This window comes from Heterodontus francisci, chromosome 3 (genome assembly GCF_036365525.1).
Source record: "Heterodontus francisci isolate sHetFra1 chromosome 3, sHetFra1.hap1, whole genome shotgun sequence".
NCBI lineage: Eukaryota > Metazoa > Chordata > Chondrichthyes > Heterodontiformes > Heterodontidae > Heterodontus > Heterodontus francisci.
The window spans coordinates 186,602,292-186,621,949 of NC_090373.1; the positions used below are offsets into that span (position 1 = coordinate 186,602,292).

A 19,658-nucleotide genomic window follows, 5' to 3' on the forward strand; every position below is an offset into this window, starting at 1 on the left:
CCTCAACAAACCCCATCCCTCAACAAACCCCATCACTCAACAAACTCCATCACTCAGCAAACCCCATCACTCAACAAACCCCATCCCTCAACAAACCTCATCCCTCAACAAACCCCATCACTCAACAAACCCCATCCCTCAATGAACCCCATCACTCAACAAACCCCATCACTCAACAAACCCCATCCCTCAACGAACCCCATCCCTCAACAAACCCCATCGCTCAACAAACCCCATCACTCAACAAACCCCATCACTCAACGAACCCCATCACTCAACAAACCCCATCACTCAACGAACCCCATCCCTCAACAAACCCCATCACTCAAGAAACCCCATCCCTCAACGAACCCCATCCCTCAATGAACCCCATCACTCAACAAACCCCATCACTCAACAAACCCCATCACTCAACAAACTCCATCACTCAGCGAACCCCATCACTCAACAAACCCCATCCCTGAACAAACCCCATCCCTCAACAAACATCATCCCTCAACAAACCCCATCCCTCAACAAACCCCATCACTCAACAAACTCCATCACTCAGCGAACCCCATCACTCAACAAACCCCATCCCTCAACAAACCTCATCCCTCAACAAACCCCATCACTCAACAAACCCCATCCCTCAATGAACCCCATCACTCAACAAACCCCATCACTCAACAAACCCCATCCCTCAACGAACCCCATCCCTCAACAAACCCCATCACTCAACAAACCCCATCACTCAACGAACCCCATCCCTCAACGAACCCCATCACTCAACGAAGCACATCACTCAACGAACCCCATCCCTCAATAAACCCCATTACTCAACAAGCCCCATCCCTCAACGAACCCCATCCCTCAACGAACCTCATCCCTCAACGAGCCCCATCCCTCAATAAACCCCATCCCTCAATAAACCCCATCCCTCAATAAACTCCATCACTCAATAAACCCCATCCCTCAATAATCTCCATCACTCAATAAACTCCATCACTCAATGAAACAGATCCCTCAAAAAATTCCATCACTCAATGAACCACATCCCTTAATGAACACCATCCCTCAATGAACCCCATCCCTCAATGAACACCATCCCTCAATGAACCCCATCCCTCAATGAACACCATCCCTCAATGAACACCATCCTCAATAAACCTCATCCCTTAATCAACCCCATCCCTCAATCAACCCCATCCCTCAATGAACCCCATCACTCAATAAATACCATCCCTCAATCAACCCCATCCCTCAATAAACCTCATCCCTCAATCAACCCCATCCCTCAATGAACCCCATCCCTCAATAAACCCAACCCCTCAATGAACCCCATCCCTCAATAAACCCAACCCATCAATGACCCCCATTCCTCAGTAAACCCCATCCCTCAATAAACCACATCCCTCAATCAACCCCATCCCTCAATAAACGCCATTACTCAATAAACCACATCCCTCAATGAACCACATTCCTCAGTAAACCCCATCCCTCAATAAACCACATCCCTCAATGAACCACATCCCTCAATAAACACAATTACTCAATAAACCACATCCCTCAATAAACCACATCCCTCAATAAAACACATCCCTCAATAATCCACATCCCTCAATGTACCACAACCCTCAATAAACCCCATCCCTCAATAAACCCCATTCCTCAATGAACCACATCCCCCAATGTACCACATCCCTCAATAAACCCCATCCCTCAATTTACCACAACCCTCAATAAACCCCATCCCTCAATGAACCACATCCCTCAATGAACCACATCCCTCAATGAACCACATCCCTCAATGAACCCCATCCCTCAATAAACCCCATCCTCAATAAACCCCATCCCTCAATGAACCACATCCCTCAATGAACCCCATCACTCACTGAACCACATCCCTCAATAAACCACATCCCTCAATAAACCACATCCCTCAATAAACCACATCACTCAATGTCTCAACCAACTCATCACTCAGTGTTTCTTCCAACTTGTGGGAACTTGCTGTGCACAAATTGGCTGCATGTTGCTTACATACAATAGTGACTATACTTTTAAATAACTTTATTGGTTGTGAAGTACTTTGGGATGTTCTGAGGCTGTGAAAGGTGCTATAGAAATGTAGGACTTTCTTTGAATTCTTGTTCGATTAATTAGTGCTAGTTGTATATTTATGGCCCTTAGTTCTGGTCCCCCTCACAAGTGTTGTCAATATATCGAGTAGATTAGATGGAAGCCACTCAGTTCTCTGTACCCCCACCATCCCTCAAACCCACCACACCAGTGTCCGCAAACATTCTGACTGAATTTATGGATGTGTTGCAAAACATTACTCAGTCCTGCCCATTAACTTACAGCAGAGTATGAACAGTCTGGTGGTGTTGGTTATGAGGAGAGATGTATGTTTGTGTATATAAGACAGTGAATTTACTCTTTTTGCATTGATACCAAAACCGCTTCGCCTTTCACACGTAGCCCTTGAGTGACGGTGGTAGTGAGTTGTGGCTGGGCTATTCTACCACAAGTAGCATCACAGCTGATATCTACTTCCTGCCATTGGGGGGCAGTGCAGGGAAACAGTGGCCAAGAGCTAGAGCCCTGGCCAACATCTCCTTCCAGAAGTCATAACCTGTGCATATTTCTTTCAAACCAAATGGAGTGAAGCTGATAATTTCACTGAGCCCAAGCAGGTAAATGGAGTTTTGATCTGATCTGGGCGTGGTAGTGTGGTGATTAGGTAACTGGTATAATTCAGAGAACCTGGGATCAAATCCCACCAATGGCAGTTTGAATTTCATTGAAAAAGGATATAAAAAGCTGCTATCAGTAAGAGTGACCATCAAGCTTGTCGGATTATCATTAAAAATCCAACTGGTCCATTAATATCCTTTAAGGAAGGAAACTTGCTGTTCTTACCCACTCTGGCCAAACATGAAACCAGTCCCCAACACAACGTTGTTGATTCTGAAGTGCTCTAGTGAGCTATTCGGTTGTATCAGGGCAACTAGTGATGGACAGTAAATTGTCAGTGATGCCCACAGCCTTTTTTTAACTCTTTCATGGGATGAAAGAATAACCCTAACTCTAACTCTTCCACTGGACGAGGCTGCTCAAGTGGCCCCTGCTTCAGAATATAGGGTTAGGAGGATGTTAATAGTGACTAGGCTTGGAAAATGACCCAGATTTTTGCTGGAACTGCTGTTTTGTAAAGCCCAATGCTTTTAAAGTCTCACGCTAACTGACTGCAGGTTCGGAATGACTAATATATCGCAAATATCCTCTTATTGCAAACTAAGGAAGGGAAAGATAGTGTTACAACCAGGTGAGAGAGGAGTCTAAGGGTTCCCTCTTGGCCTTTGCCTGGTTTAACCGTAACAAGGTTTAATTTTAAAAACATCGTGTTTTTAGCTCCGCCTCAGTGAATCCTTGTTCACTGCTTTCCAACTGTCAGGCAAAGAAATCAAACCAGACAGGTTTTCTTAGATTTAAACAAAAGAGGTGGAAGTTTATTATTCTTAAACTCTAATTCGGTTAACAACTAGGAATACACGACCACGCTAGCATGCATAATGCGTTAAACACACAGGCAGATAGAGACAGAAAAAGTAGAAATAATAAAGGAGGTAGGTTGAAGGCAATAGCTGGGTTGTAATTACAGTCCTTTGAGTTCAATGTGGAGCCTTTGGTTGCCGGTAAGTCTTGCTATTCGTTAGGGCCCAGTGCACGATTCAACTTGTTTCGGTGTAGGAGACTTTTCTTTCTTGAGGTTTGAGTGACTTCAGTGGGTCTGGGGGGTTTGTCAGAAAGCGAGAAAGAGCCAGCCAGGAGAGGGGCTGTCTTGTTCCAGGTTCAGTTACAATCTGCAGTCTCTGTCTTCAAACTATTCACCAAAGAGAAGGACTTGGTGGATGACAAGTCTAGGGAAGGGTGTGTAGATAGACTGGGTCATGTCGATATCAAAAAGGAGGAGGTGTTGGGCATCTTGAAAAACATTAAGGTAGATAAGTCCCCAGGACCTGATGGGATCTATCCCAGAATACTGAGGGAGGCAAGGGAGGAAATTGCTGGGGCCTTGACAGAAATCTTTGCATCCTCATTGGCTACAGGTGAGGTCTCAGAGGACTGGAGAATAGCCAATGTTGTTCCTTTGTTTAAGAAGGGTAGCAAGGATAATCCAGGAAATTACAGGCCGGTGAGCCTTATGTCAGTGGTAGGGAAATTATTAGAGAGGATTCTTCGGGACAGGATTTACTCCCATTTGGAAACAAATGGACTTATTAGCGAGAGGCAGCATGGTTTTGTGAAGGAGAGGTCGTGTCTCACTAACTTGATCGAGTTTTTTGACGAAGTGACGAAGATGATTGATGAAGGAAGGGCAGTGGATGTTGTCTATATGGACTTCAGTAAAGCCTTTGACAAGGTCCCTCATGGCAGACTGGTACAAAAGGTGAAGTCACATGGGATCAGAGGTGAGCTGGCAAGATGGATACAGAACTGGCTCGGTCATAGAAGACAGAGGGTAGCAGTGGAAGGGTGCTTTTCTGAATGGAGGTCAGTGACTAGTGGTGTTCCGCAGGGATCAGTGCTGGGACCTTTGCTGTTTGTAGTATATATAAATGATTTGGAGGGACATGTAGCTGGTCTGATTAGTAAGTTTGTAGACAACACAAAGGTTGGTGGAGTTGCGGATAGTGATGAGGATTGTCAAAGGATACAGCAGGATATAGATCGGTTGGAGACTTGTGCGGAGAAATGGCAGATGGAGTTTAATCCGGACAGATGTGAGGTAATGCATTTTGGAAGGTCTAATAGAGGTGGGAAGTATACAGTAAATGGCAGAACCCTTAGGAGTATTGACAGGCAGAGAGATCTGGGCGTACAGGTCCACAGGTCACTGAAAGTGGCAACGCAGGTGGATAAGGTAGTCAAGAAGGCATACGGCATGCTTGCCTTCATCGGTCGGGGCATAGAGTATAAAAATTGGCAAGTCATGCTGCAGCTGTACAGAACCTGAGGCCACATTTGGAATATTGTGTGCAATTCTGGTCGCCACACTACCAGAAGGATGTGGAGGCTTTGGAGAGGGTACAGAGAGGTTGACCAGGATGTTGCCTGGTCTGGAGGGTATTAACTATGAGGAGAGGTTGGATAAACTCGGATTGTTTTCACTGGAACAACGGAGGTGCAGGGGCGACAGGATAGAGGTTTACAAAGTTATGAGTGGCATGACAGAGTGGATAGTCAGAAGCTTTTTCTCAGGGTGGAAGAGTCAGTTACGACGAGACATAGGTTTAAGGTGCGAGGGGCAAAGTTTAGAGGGGATGTGCGAGGCAAGTTTTTTACACGGAGGGTGGTGAGTGCCTGGAACTTGCTGCCGGGGGAGGTGGTGGAAGCAGGTACGATAATGACGTTTAAGAGGCATCTTGACAAATACATGAATAGGATGGGAATAGAGGGATATGGACCCCGGAAGTGCAAAAGGTTTTAGTTTAGACAGGCATCATGATCGGCACAGGGTTGGAGGGCCGAATGGCCTGTTCCTGCGCTGTACTGTTCTTTGTTCTTTGTTATCCTGTGAGCACAATTCAAAACCAGACCTGGGCCAGCAGGTTAGTCACGTAACTCACTGTTTAAAAAAACTCCTGCATTTGTGGATTTCAAAGCTCTCAGTGGGGTTGGGGTGGGATTGGGGGGGTGAGTGTGGTGCTGCCTATTACTCCGACAAGATGTGGATCACCATTGCCCAGCCCAAACTCTGTTAATTGAATCAGTGAGCTATTCTTTTGTCTCTCCAAGCATTGTCTCTTAGTATGCAAATGTTTTCCAGACAAATGTCTGGTGATCTCTTTTAACAAGTCATTTCTTCATTCCAGTTCAATATTAATGTTCATATGGCGAAATTAAGATGCCTCATTCTTGGCAGGTCGGGGTCTTCATGACAATAGTTCGTGACTTGAGGTTTCGTACATCATTATCTCCTAGGTCTCCTCTCTGTCAGTGGATGTGTGTACTGCAAACTCTGGTTCTTTGTGAATTATAATCCAATATAATCTCTGTCATGCTAGGCCCCCATCTACCAAGAATGACGCACATTAATTTTGTCATGAACATTGATTTTAAGCTGTTACTGGACTGTTACTTGTTGAACAGATCGGATGTGGCTGGAAAAGACATTTGCCTATTAACAGACGGTGTTTGGAAGGACAAAGCAGCCATTCCCTGACATTCAACCCACAATGGACTTTTGATCACCAGACGTTGAAGTTGGGGGAGCTTGTATTCCAGGTTGACTGCTAAGATGGCCGAATACACAAATGGACATGGGCAAACCAGCTAGTCATATGACTAACCTGGTGGGCAACTTGAGTTTTTTGAATTTGTACAAACAGTTTGGGGAGAAAGCTGTTTGCTCCTGGACTGACAAGATCTCTCCTGTCTGCTCCCATCCCTTTCTCACAAGCCTCTGAATCCACTGAAGACACACGAACCTCAAGAGAGAAAAGTCTCCTACAGCAAACAAAGTTTAAGAAGAATACAGGGCCTCAACGAAAAGCAAGATCTACCTACAATCAAGGACTCTACCGTGAGCGTGAAGGACTGTGACAACTCTTCAGATATTGCCTCAAATCTTTCCATTTTATTTTCTTCTGCTCTTTTCTGTCTCTTTTTGCATGTGTGTATCATGCATGCATGTTAGCGTGGGGTATGGCATGCATCCGTAGGTGTTAAACGAATTAGAATTTAAGTTTAATAAATTTCAACTTTTCTTCTTTAAACCTAAGAAAGGCTGTTTGTGCTGGTTTCTTTACCTTATAATTGGAAAGTGGGGAGCTAAAAACAGGGTGTGTTTAAAATTAAATCCTGTTATGATAAGACCAAATGAAGGCTGAACGGGAACCCTAGACCTCTTTCTCACCTGGTCGTAACAATCCCCTTTACTATTTTTCAGTATTAAACTTTAAAGATTTTAAACTACAGAAGTATTCCCAGAACATGGTTTCCTATACTGCTTCTCAAACAGCTCCTAGTGACCTCTGATGGGCTTATCTAATGTTCTTGTGTTAGTTTTGCATATCTTTCTCCAGCTATCTGCTCTTCTAGTCTAATTTGATTAATACTACATGACATAATACAGACAAAGAAATTCATAATACATGTACAGAAAGCTACAGTGTACCATATTATGAAGAAATCATTACTTAAAAGAATTTCCAGCTTTCCTTTACCCATGTCCATCTTGTAGGTTATCTTTGTTAAGCATTATTTCTCCCTTGCTTCCATTTGCCCCAATCCAAATTCCATGTCCCTTTTTACTCTACTTTTAATCCCTCTGACAGGTACCAGTGTGTTTAACTCTGCCCTGATTGCTTTATGAATTAGTTCGTTCCTCTATGGAACATGTATCAGTCCCTGGATTGAAACAGTCTTTCACTCTCCTGAACCTTTACTGGACAAGGCAAGCCTAGAACCCCCTGTCACTGAGTCACAACAAACACACTTTACCTTGGAGCGTGTCTTCAATTTCCTCCATTGTGGGTTTCAGATTGTTCCGTAATAAAGTGTACACAGACATGACGATTCCAGGGGTGCAGAATCCACACTGAGAGCCGTGAGCTTTTGCTATTCGTTCCTGGTGAAGCAATGAAAGACAAGGTAAGAAGATTGATCAGCCATGGAAGGCCTCATCAGCGGCAAAGATCTACATAGAGAGTGGGATTGGACTAGCTCTTTTGAAGAAAAACACCAGCACAGATTTGATGGGCTGAATGGCTCAGCTTCTACTGATTTGATGAAGGTTATGAGGGAATAATGAAATAGGATGGCATTCCTGGACATGTGCAGCATTTTATTGGCTGGTGAAGTTGTTATGACACTCCCATCACTCGATATAAGTTTCAGTGTTTGTTTTGTTACAAATAAATTGCGCACTAACAAGGCATAGTTTTTGGAGGAATAGTTAGTAATTTGCCTGTTGCCAAGCTCTTGAACTGTTCTATGCCTGTCAATTTAACTAGCCATAGCCATAGATCTCACTAACAACCTTGGGACTTGTGGTATTAGCCGTGTCCATAGAGTTACTGACAGCCTGGTGTCTGTGGTATTAGCTGTGTCTGTAGAGTTGCTGACAGCCTGGTGCCTGTGGTATTATCTGTGTCTGTAGAGTTACTGACAGCCTGGGGCCTGTGGTATTAGCTGTGTCTGTAGAGTTGCTGACAGCCTGGTGCCTGTGGTATTATCTGTGTCTGTAGAGTTACTGACAGCCTGGGGCCTGTGGTATTAGCTGTGTCTGTAGAGTTACTGACAGCCTGGGGCCTGTGGTATTAGCTGTGTCTGTAGAGTTGCTGACAGCCTGGTGCCTGTGGTATTATCTGTGTCTGTAAAGTTACTGACAGCCTGGGGCCTGTGGTATTAGCTGTGTCTGTAGAGTTGCTGACAGCCTGGTGCCTGTGGTATTATCTGTGTCTGTAGAGTTACTGACAGCCTGGGGCCTGTGGTATTAGCTGTGTCTGTAGAGTTACTGACAGCCTGGGGCCTGTGGTATTAGCTGTGTCTGTAGAGTTACTGACAGCCTGGGGCCTGTGGTATTAGCTGTGTCTGTAGAGTTGCTGACAGCCTGGTGCCTGTGGTATTATCTGTGTCTGTAAAGTTACTGACAGCCTGGGGCCTGTGGTATTAGCTGTGTCTGTAGAGTTGCTGACAGCCTGGTGCCTGTGGTATTATCTGTGTCTGTAGAGTTACTGACAGCCTGGGGCCTGTGGTATTAGCTGTGTCTGTAGAGTTACTGACAGCCTGGGGCCTGTGGTATTAGCTGTGTCTGTAGAGTTGCTGACAGCCTGGTGCCTGTGGTATTATCTGTGTCTGTAGAGTTACTGACAGCCTGGGGCCTGTGGTATTAGCTGTGTCTGTAGAGTTGCTGACAGCCTGGTGCCTGTGGTATTATCTGTGTCTGTAGAGTTACTGACAGCCTGGGGCCTGTGGTATTAGCTGTGTCTGTAGAGTTACTGACAGCCTGGGGCCTGTGGTATTAGCTGTGTCTGTAGAACTCACTGATGGTTTGTTTCAGTTAGATCACTGAGTAGCTATTTCTCAGACCCTGTGTGCGCAACGACCCCATACCATTACGTAGCTCAGAAGAAAGTCAACCAGACTCTTGCTGGAAAGTGGACAGGTGCAGCTATCAGTGGATGACAGGGTTCATGGTAAATGGCCCATCAGCATCACTGTGTGAAATCACACAGGAAGAATGACTATTTGCCAAGATACAGGAGATCGCTGATCCCTGTGAAAATCTACCACATGTTACGACCGAGGCGGGAGGAGTGCACTGTCTTTTCCAATTCCACTTCTGCACAGGTCACAACATATATTTAAATGTTTACTCAGTTACCGATACAGCCAATCACATACTCTTTTTTTTATCCCAGAATAAAATATACCAACCAGGTTTCTTTAATAGACAACAAAATTATCAGTCTATTATGAAACAAGACTTAACTAGTAATGAAGAAAAGCATTAACACACAGCTTGAAATATGAAAGTTCCCTTTTTAAATTCCCTAATGACACGCACACACTGGAAAAAATACAGAAATTCTCTCTGCAGGGGTCTGTTACAAAAAATAAACAAAGGAAAAAGACTACTTTGGCCAAATACCTGCTAATTCTTGACAAAAAGAAAATATGGAAGGAAGTCAGTTGTCCTTTTTTTGATCTGGTTTCCAGCAGTATGAAGACGGGTGACTCTGATTGTTTCAGAAGCAGTCGATTCTGGAGATGTCGAGAATTGTTCTAGCAGGGCTTCCAGGAGAAATGTGGCATCAAGGTTTTCACCTGCACACACTTGAATCTCGGGATTTTTTTCCAGCTTCTCAGGAGCTATGCAGCACCGGAGATTTTAGCTGTCCCACACTGGATCTTTGCAGGATTTCTTCAAAGAGGTAGTGAAAGAAGTGAGCTGGGTGGTTGCTTTTTCCTTGGCAGGAAAAACACCAACTGTCTTCAAACTGTTCACACCCCAACTAAACTGAAAACAATATCCAAACCCCTAAACAGAGAGACAACCTCCTGACCTCCTGTTGCGGGACAACTCAATCACCACACGAGGAAACTCAGGAACAGGATTCGATAATTTATTGAAGCATATGCAGGGAAAGACTATCTCGGGCAGTCCAAGCTAGCACTCTGATTTTACATTCAAAGTTGCCAGTTTATATACATTTCTTGTCACGCAATATGGTCAGACAATGAATAGTTAGAACATAGAACATAGAACATTACAGCGCAGTACAGGCCCTTCAGCCCTCGATGTTGCGCCGACCATCTGACCTACACTATTCCATTTTCATCCATATGTCTATCCAATGACCACTTAAATGCCCTTAAAGTTGGCGAGTCTACTACTGTTGCAGGCAGGGCGTTCCACGCCCCTACTACTCTCTGTGTAAAGAAACTACCTCTGACATCTGTCCTATATCTATCACCCCTCAACTTAAAGTTATGTCCCCTCGTGTTTGCCATCACCATCCGAGGAAAAAGGCTATCACTAGCCACCCTGTCCAACCCTCTGATTATCTTATATGTCTCTATTAAGTCACCTCTTCTCCTCCTTCTCTCTAACGAAAACAACCTCAAGTCCCTCAGCCTTTCCTCGTAAGACCTTCCCTCCATACCAGGCAACATCCTAGTAAATCTCCTCTGCACCTTTTCCAAAGCTTCCACATCCTTCCTATAATGCGGTGACCAGAACTGCACGCAATACTCCAGGTGCGGCCGCACCAGAGTTCTGTACAGCTGCAGCATGACCTCATGGCTCCTAAACTCGATCCCCCTACTAATAAAAGCTAACACACCATATGCCTTCTTAACAGCTCTATTAACTTGGGTGGCAACTTTCAGGGATTTATGTACCTGGACACCAAGATCTCTCTGCTCATCTACACTACCAAGAATCTTCCCATTAGCCCAGTACTCTGCATTCCTGTTACTCCTTCCAAAGTGAATCATCTCACACTTTTCCGCATTAAACTCCATTTGCCATCTCTCAGCCCAGCTCTGCAGCCTGTCTATGTCCCTCTGTAACCTACAACATCCTTCGGCACTATCCACAACACCACCGACCTTCGTGTCATCCGCAAATTTACTAACCCACCCTTCTACACCCTCATCCAGGTCATTTATAAAAATGACAAACAGCAGTGGCCCCAAAACAGATCCTTGCGGTACACCACTAGTAACTAAACTCCAGGATGAACATTTACCATCAACCACCACCCTCTGTCTTCTTTCAGCTAGCCAATTTCTGATCCAAAGCACTAATTCACCTTCAATCCCATACTTCTGTATTTTCTGCAATAGCCTACCGTGGGGAACTTTATCAAACGCCTTACTGAAATCCATATAGACCACATCCACGGCTTTACCCTCATCCACCTGTTTGGTCACCTTGTCAAAAAACTCAATAAGGTTTGTGAGGCACGACCTACCCTTCACAAAACCGTGCTGACTATCTCTAATGAACTTATTCTTTTCAAGATGATTATAAATCCTATCTCTTATAACCTTTTCCAACATTTTACCCACAACCGAAGTAAGGCTCACAGGTCTATAATTACCAGGGCTGTCTCTACTCCCCTTCTTGAACAAGGGGACAACATTTGCTATCCTCCAGTCTTCCGGCACTATTCCTGTCGACAATGACGACATAAAAATCAAGGACAAAGGCTCTGCAATCTCCTCCCTGGCTTCCCAGAGAATCCTAGGATAAATCCCATCTGGCCCAGGGGACTTATCTATTTTCACACTTTCCAAAATTGCTAACACCTCCTCCTTGTGAACCTCAATCCCATCTAGCCTAGTAGTCTGTATCTCAGTATTCTCCTCGACAACATTTTCTTTCTCCACTGTAAATACTGACGAAAAATATTCATTTAACACTTCCCCTATCTCCTCCGATTCCACACACAACTTCCCACTACTATCCTTGATTGGCCCTAACCTATCTCGAGTCATTCTTTTATTCCTGCTATACCTATAGAAAGCCTTAGGGTGTTCTTTGATCCTATCCGCCAATGACTTCTCGTGTCCTCTCCTTGCTCTTCTTATCTCTCCCTTTAGATCCTTCCTGGCTAGCTTGTAACTCTCAAGCGCCCTAACTGAGCCTTCACGTCTCATCCTAACATAAGCCTTCTTCTTCCTCTTGACAAGCTCTTCAACTTCTTTAGTAAACCACGGCTCCCTCGCTCGACAACTTCCTCCCTGCCTGACAGGTACATACTTATCAAGGACACGCAGTAGCTGCTCCTTGAATAAGCTCCACATTTCGATTGTGCCCATCCCCTGCAGTTTCCTTCCCCATCCTACGCATCCTAAATCTTGCCTAATCGCATCATAATTTCCTTTCCCCCAGCTATAATTCTTGCCCTGCTGTATATGCCTGTCCCTGCCCATCGCTAAGGTAAACCTAACCGAATTGTGATCACTATCACCAAAGTGCTCACCAACTTCTAAATCTAACACCTGGCCGGGTTCATTACCCAGTACCAAATCCAATGTGACATCGCCCCTGGTTGGCCTGTCTACATACTGTGTCAGAAAACCCTCCTGCACACACTGGACAAAAACAGACCCATCTAAAGTACTCGAACTATAGTATTTCCAGTCAATATTTGGAAAGTTAAAGTCCCCCATAACCACTACCCTGTTACTCTCGCTCCTGTCAAGAATCATCTTTGCAAACCTTTCCTCTACATCTCTGGAACTATTTGGAGGTCTATAGAAAACTCCCAACAGGATGACCTCTCCTCTCCTGTTTCTAACCTCGGCCCAGACTACCTCAGTAGACGAGTCCTCAAATGTCCTTTCTGCCGCTGTAATACTTTCCTTGATTAACAATGCCACACCCCCCCCCCCCTCTTTTACCCTCTTCTCTGTTCTTAGTGGAACATCTAAATCCCGGAACCCGCAACATCCATTCCTGTCCCTGCTCTACCCATGTCTCTGAAATGGCCACAACATCGAGATCCCAGGTACCAACCCATGCTGCAAGCTCACCCACCTTATTCCGGATGCTCCTGGCGTTGAAGTAGACACATTTTAAACCAAGCTCTTGCTTGCCAGTGCCCTCTTGTGTCCTTATAACCTTATCTCTGCCCTCACTACTCTCAACATCCTGCACACTGGAACTACAATTTAGGTTCCCATCCCCCTGTTGAATTAGTTTAAACCCCACCGAAGAGCACTAGCAAATCTCCCCCCCAGGAAATTGGTACCCCTCTGGTTCAGGTGAAGACCATCCTGTTTGTAGAGGTCCCACCTACCCCATAAAGAGCCCCAATTATCCAGGAAACCAAAACCCTCCCTCCTACACCATCCCTGCAGCCACGTGTTCAACTCCTCTCTCTCCCTATTCCTCTCTTCGCTAGCACGTGGCACGGGCAACAACCCAGAGATAACAACTCTGTTTGTTCTCGCTCTAAGCTTCCACACTAGCTCCCTGAATTTCTGCCTTAAATCCCCATCTGTCTTCCTACCTATGTCGTTGGTGCCTATGTGTACCACGACTTGGGGCTGCTCCCCCTCCCCCTTGAGGATCCCAAAAACACGATCCGAGACATCACGTACCCTGGCACCTGGGAGGCAACACACCAACCATGAGTTTATCATGTAGCTCTCTGATTAATCAGTATTGTCGTTATCAGTGTTCAACAGATGTCTCCAGTCTTAGTTCTTGATCACATTAACTAGACCTTCCACGACTTGTTGATTGTGCAGTCTGGGCCACATCCCAGTTTCAATCACTCCCTTACCTTGCCCCTCGCAGCTTGTTTGTTTATTTCTCATCCTACCTGTTGTATATTCTGCTGAATTGCTTTTCTAACCCTCATGTTATTTCTTCTTAATGCTTTCAGCTCCATAAACCTTGACATGTCGCTTCTCTGTAACCATTTTTCCCCAGGTCAACAAGGGTTCTGTTGTTTACTGAGCCCAAAGTACATGACTTCCAGCACAGGTGGTTTTCAAACAACATCTCAAGTTGGTGAACTTGGTTAAAAAAAAACACATCCATGGAATCTTTTCAGTTTTAACACAAGTCCTCAAAAAAAAAAGAAAAAAAAGAAGCACTTTCATAACACTCAGCATAAAACAACAGTCCCGTCCTGGCAGGAAAAGAGACAAGGAAGGGGAGAACGAAACAATAATATTTCAAACTCATGCAATAAGGTGGTAAGTACTACAAGGAGATGGTGGTAATTGCAGGAGTGGCGTGGGATGAAGTTTGAATAGGTCCAGAAGCTCCCACCATTTCATAGAGTTATAGAATAATACAGCACAGAAGAAGACTATTGTGTTGACCATTCCTGTGACAGTTCTTTGGTACAGCCATCCGAATAATCCCACTCTCCAATTCTTTCCCCTTAGTCCTGCAATTTTTTCCTTTTAGGTATTTATCCAATTCTCTTTTGAATGTTACTATTGAATCTGCTCCCACTGTTCTTTCAGGAAGTGCATTCCAGATCACAACAACTCACTGTGCAAAAAAAAAAAACTCCTCATGTAGTCTCTGATTCTTTTGCCAATCACTTTCAATCTTGAACTCTGGTTATTGACCCTTCAGCCATTGGAAACAGTTTCTTCTTATTTACTCTACCTAAACCCTTCGTGATTTTGAACATCTCTATCAAATCTCCTCTTAACCTTCTCTTCTCCAGTCTCTTCAGATAACTGAGGTCCATCGTCCCTGGAACTATGATAGAAAATGTCCTCTGTACCCCCTCAAGGAAGTCATGGCGCCAGTACAATCTGGAAGGCTTACCTGGACTGGGTGAAGCCGAGTGGTGGTGCTGCCAATTCCTTCCACAGTGGTCACGGCGGTGCGGTGCAGGGAGCAGAGTGGTGCTAGGCAGGCGTTCACAGCAATGTGTCTTGGGTGGCTCGGTTAAGGAGGGCTGGCCACTGTATGCAGAAGCCCAGAAGAATGCGAAGCAGAACACATCATTACATGTCTGTGGGGAACCACGAGGGTAAAATGGCTAAGTGTAGCATGCTCGGGAGCAGGGGTTGGCAATGTGTTCATGCACGGACACCAGTGTCTGTGGTAAAAAATTTCGATGTCCATGACTAGTAATTTCAGGAATTAGAAATTTCTCATTGGCTTCCTCTTTCCAACCAGACTGGTTTTAAAAGAAAAATCACAATTGTCAGTATCATAGCTGACAGGTGCTGAGAGTGGGAACAGCAGTTTCCGAACTTCAGACAGATTCGTGGTTTTCCTGCGGATTCCGATTTTTTTAAAAGCCCGCCTGAAAAGCATAAAGCTGTCCAAAGTTCAGAAGCTGCTGTTCCTGCTCTCAGCACCTGTCAGCTGAAAGTTGAGATTTTTTTATAAACTGGCCAACCACAAAGCTGCTCTGCTGACAGTTCCTGCCCTCAACAACTGTCAGATAGAGCAGGAGAGGGAAAACGGACAGAGAGAGAGAGAGAGAGAGAGAGAGCGAGGGGGGATAGAGTGATCAGGCATGACATGGGGGATAATATGGAGGGGGGACAACATAGAGGGAGGAAAACAGAGAGAGAAGAACACAGTGAGGGAGGGCACAGAGAGTGAGGGGGAGAGACAGACAGACAGGGAAAGAAAGGAGGGAGAGAGAGGGATCAAGATCACTCCTCGCAGATGGACATCTATACAGAATACTTCACATCGCTAGAAGAGGTGTGCGGGCAGCCACTGACTACCTGTGCAAGCAAAAGAAATGCCAGCCATCTCACTAAATCAGTGTCCAACATAGTGATGAGAAATTAGGTCAATAAATTAGTCTTCTCATTTAAAGCTTCTTTGCAAAAATGCACATTTGTTGTTGTTTTGATTAACAGATAACTTTTTCACGCCTTTATCTTTCCAAAATTGTCTCACCAGCACCCCATGTAAGACCAAAGTGTAATGTAGCCCCCTCACACGAAAAGGTTGGACACCCCTGCTGCAAGCCTTTAACCTTGTGCTTTAAAACAGCATTGCAGCTTGATTGTTTTAAAATACAAGTTTAAAGGCTTGTGTTATGTAAACTCATTTTAAAATGGCAAAAGTCACTTAAGAAATGTCTATTTCTATTCTCTGGCACATATTACTTTCACTTGGGGCACAAGCGAAGTGACATGTTGAAAGTTGCTGGACATTTACTTCTATATAAATGTCACAATTTCACTGCTCTCCATTTGGAATCACATTGTTCCAGAACTTGTATTGCAAGGAAAATAGGCAAGAAAATCCAAGGAATTTCTAGAAGTCAGCACTGTAAGTTCCTCATGAATACAAGAGTGTGGTGAAATGGGACTGAGTGATATTGGCAAAAACAGGATGTTGCTGACCCATATACAATAGTTAGTAAATGCAATGTAACAGATAGTTTAATTAACCTTAATCTGTTGAACTGGCTACGATTCCTTAACAAAATCCATGACGTATTTGCAGTTTTAAAAACTGTTGGGGAAGACATAGTAAAACTTTATTCTGCTTCAACTACCATGTTAGAAACAGTCATTAACTGATTTTTTTGCTGCAAATTGGATTAAAGGACAAGTTTTACAAGTGTACTAAAGATCAGTAACTGCAATGTGCATCACTTACTATCAAGTTTTAGGGAATATAACATGAGTGGCCAATGTCATTTGAAAGTCATCTGTATCAATTACATTACATTAAAAGTGCATCTTTGTTATTGGATAAAAGATTTGGCTTGGACATAAATTGGTTAGTCTGCAGTACAATCTTACAGTTAGTGACTAAATAGTTAGTAACTGAATAATACATGCAGTAACAACTGTTCAACGTTTTGCAGAAAAGCTTTTAGTTAATCATTTTGTCAGAGCTGAATCAGAATCAATAGTGTTCGACTGAGATATAGACGTAAGTGAATTTAAAAGAATCACTTTGTTGGAGGAACTGCAGGGTGCTCTTTATTTGCAATTGTAATTATTTAATTTTGTCACTAGCTTCAGTGAGCAAATGACATTTTGCCCATGAGAGACACTGCTGTTTCTGTATTTTAGAATCCAGGACCTAGTTTAACAGCCTTCAAGATGAATAAACTAGTGTTGTCTATCTACCGTTAATCTCTCTAGCCCTTCCTGTCCCATTTTATTTTTTGCTTTACATGACTCTTCTGAAATGCTATCTTCTCTATCCTATAAAATTCTCTTGATTTGAAGATCATTTTGTTGGATGTCTGTCTTCAGGGCGGCACAGTGGCGCAGTGGTTAGCAACGGAGCCAGGTTCGATTCCGGGTACTGCCTGTGTGGAGTTTGCAAGTTCTCCCTGTGTCTGCGTGGGTTTTCTCCGGGTGCTCCGGTTTCCTCCCACAAGCCAAAAGACTTGCAGGTTGATAGGTAAATTGGCCATTATAAATTGTCACTAGTATAGGTAGGTGGTAGGGAAATATAGGAACAGGTGGGGATGTTTGGTAGGAATATGGGATTAGTGTAGGATTAGTATAAATGGGTGGTTGATGTTCGGCACAGACTCGGTGTGCCGAAGGGCCTGTTTCAGTGCTGTATCTCTAATCTAATCAAACACATATTACAAGCAGGTAGAGAAGCTGCCTCACCTCAACAACCACAATAACAATCCTCTCCTTGAGTCTCATCGCTTATTGGATGAATTTGCACTCTTGGCCAGAGTGTGAATCCACAGAGGTCATCTGATAAGGTCCATCTACCATCCCGTGACATAGTGTAGCTAGCTCTATTCTATCACCAAAAGTAATTTGCATTGGTATTGCTTACTATTTTGTTTGCTTGCTAGCTAATACAGTTGTGCTGCTCTCCATTGGCGTTTGTATGCTTAGCTGCTTTATTTATAGGGAGAAATGTGTTTTAAATCGGATTGTGTTTTGGTGACAATACATTGTCTATACACTGTATATACAGATTAATTGCCCCCATGTCCATGGCTGAGTCAATAATTTTGTAAAATGTGCCTGGTGCAACATGTCAGTCAGTACCTATCCCTTGTCGGGAGGAATAGGTGACTTTGGACTTGTTTCCCAAAGCTCTCCATCACTGGAGGTTTTTCCCTGTCTCATATCTGGGTCTGCTGTAGATTAACTGAGAGAGATTTATTGCTATGAGCAGTCAATATCATTAACGTATCAAGTGACTGCCAGGATGGTAGAAGGCGAATTAGATGGGCCTTCTTTTTATTGTCTAGCAATTCCTATGTTGCTACATATCTAAGTCCACGATCAAATACTCCAAGCAAGGAATTATATTCGTATTGGAGGAGCATCTTATAATCATGACTACAATGTTGCATCTTTCTGTGTCTGACCTGCGCTTCAATCTCATTCACTTCCCCCACTGGGAATGTGGGATCATAGAATTGAAGGGACTGAAAATATCAAGTCAACGTGACACTGCCAATAAGCAGGCAATCAAAGACCTTTGCAATGATTTAGAGGCAAATTTACTCCACAAATAACGAACAAGCAACTAATCCAACAGAGATAAATAAAAGCAAAATACTGCAGATGCTGGAAATCTGAAACAAAAACAGAATGCGTTGGAAATACTCAGCAGGTCAGGCAGCATCTGTGGAGAGATAAGCAGAGTTAACATTTCAGATCTGTAACCTTTCATCTCTGGTGTTCTGATGAAAGTTCACAGACCTAATACGTTAACTCTGCTTCTCTCTCCACAGATGCTGCCTGACCTGCTGAGTATTTCCAACGCATTCTGTTTTTGTTTTAGTTTAACAGAGACTTATTTACAGTAGAAAATCTCTTATCTAATTCTTTGAGTTTGCAAAATAATGAAAATAGACTCCAAGTCTAGGAATGAATCGTTTTTTAGGTATGTGTTTTACATGCACATAAGTATGAGGGTCATTTTCACCTTCATCACTTGGAACATGGAGTTGACATCCTGGCTGGGACGATCAACTTTGCCAGATGTCAACTCCCATGTTTCCTCTCTTTCAGAAAAGTTAAAGTTGACTCTTCTTTGCATCCACCTGATTTTTCAGATCTTACTCGGACAAAAATTGTCTCCTTCTATCTTGTGGAATGAGAGTTACCAGAATATCATGGATTTTGAGCATCGAGCTACTCAGCTTTAAAGAGGAGCCATCAGTCAAATGCAATGTGTACCGAACACAAAGACTATATATTTGGAAAATGGCCCTCTTTCCTCTTCCAGTTCATGGAAGAAGAAAAACAGGGACAGCTAACTCCTGACAGGTGAAGAGCACCCTGGGATTAATAGTATTTAGGCCTATTGTGTGAATTAGTGTTGTTAGTGGTTGGAGACGGAGCACTTTCCAGTAGATAGAGTGCACACTGATGCACTTTTCCTTTTCATTTGTTCAAAAGGAAAATTGTTTTTATTTCTGGAACATCATACAACTGTTAGTGAAAGGATACAGGATCTTCTTTTCAAACAAGTCATATTTGGAGAGCATCACAGTGCAGGAGCCACATCCTCCTTCCCCGCAGCCTAGCTTGGTCCCAGTCAGACCCACTGGTGCAGTTATATTAAGGAAAACCTTGGTCAACTGTTCCATAACTGACACACACCCAACTAAATGCATCCTAGCTGATTGCACATAGTGTTGCTGCTCGAGATGTAGGATAAGCAACACAGGGCAACCAACACCACAAGCACTACAGAGGTTCAAAGAGAA

The 19,658-nt window shown here is 43.8% G+C and overlaps 1 protein-coding gene across 2 annotated transcripts in view; it reads right to left on the reverse strand.

Moving 5' to 3' along the window:
- Positions 1-19,658, reverse strand: part of LOC137365075 (xanthine dehydrogenase/oxidase-like) — a 162,208-nt gene that overhangs the window by 125,359 nt on the left and 17,191 nt on the right. For both annotated transcript variants that reach the window (XM_068027900.1, XM_068027899.1), the window contains exons 4-6: positions 19,399-19,495; positions 14,801-14,909; positions 7,492-7,618 (exon numbers count right to left, since the gene is read on the reverse strand). In XM_068027900.1, coding sequence (XP_067884001.1) covers positions 7,492-7,618; positions 14,801-14,909; positions 19,399-19,495 — 333 coding nt within the window. The remainder of the gene's footprint in view (positions 1-7,491; positions 7,619-14,800; positions 14,910-19,398; positions 19,496-19,658) is intronic.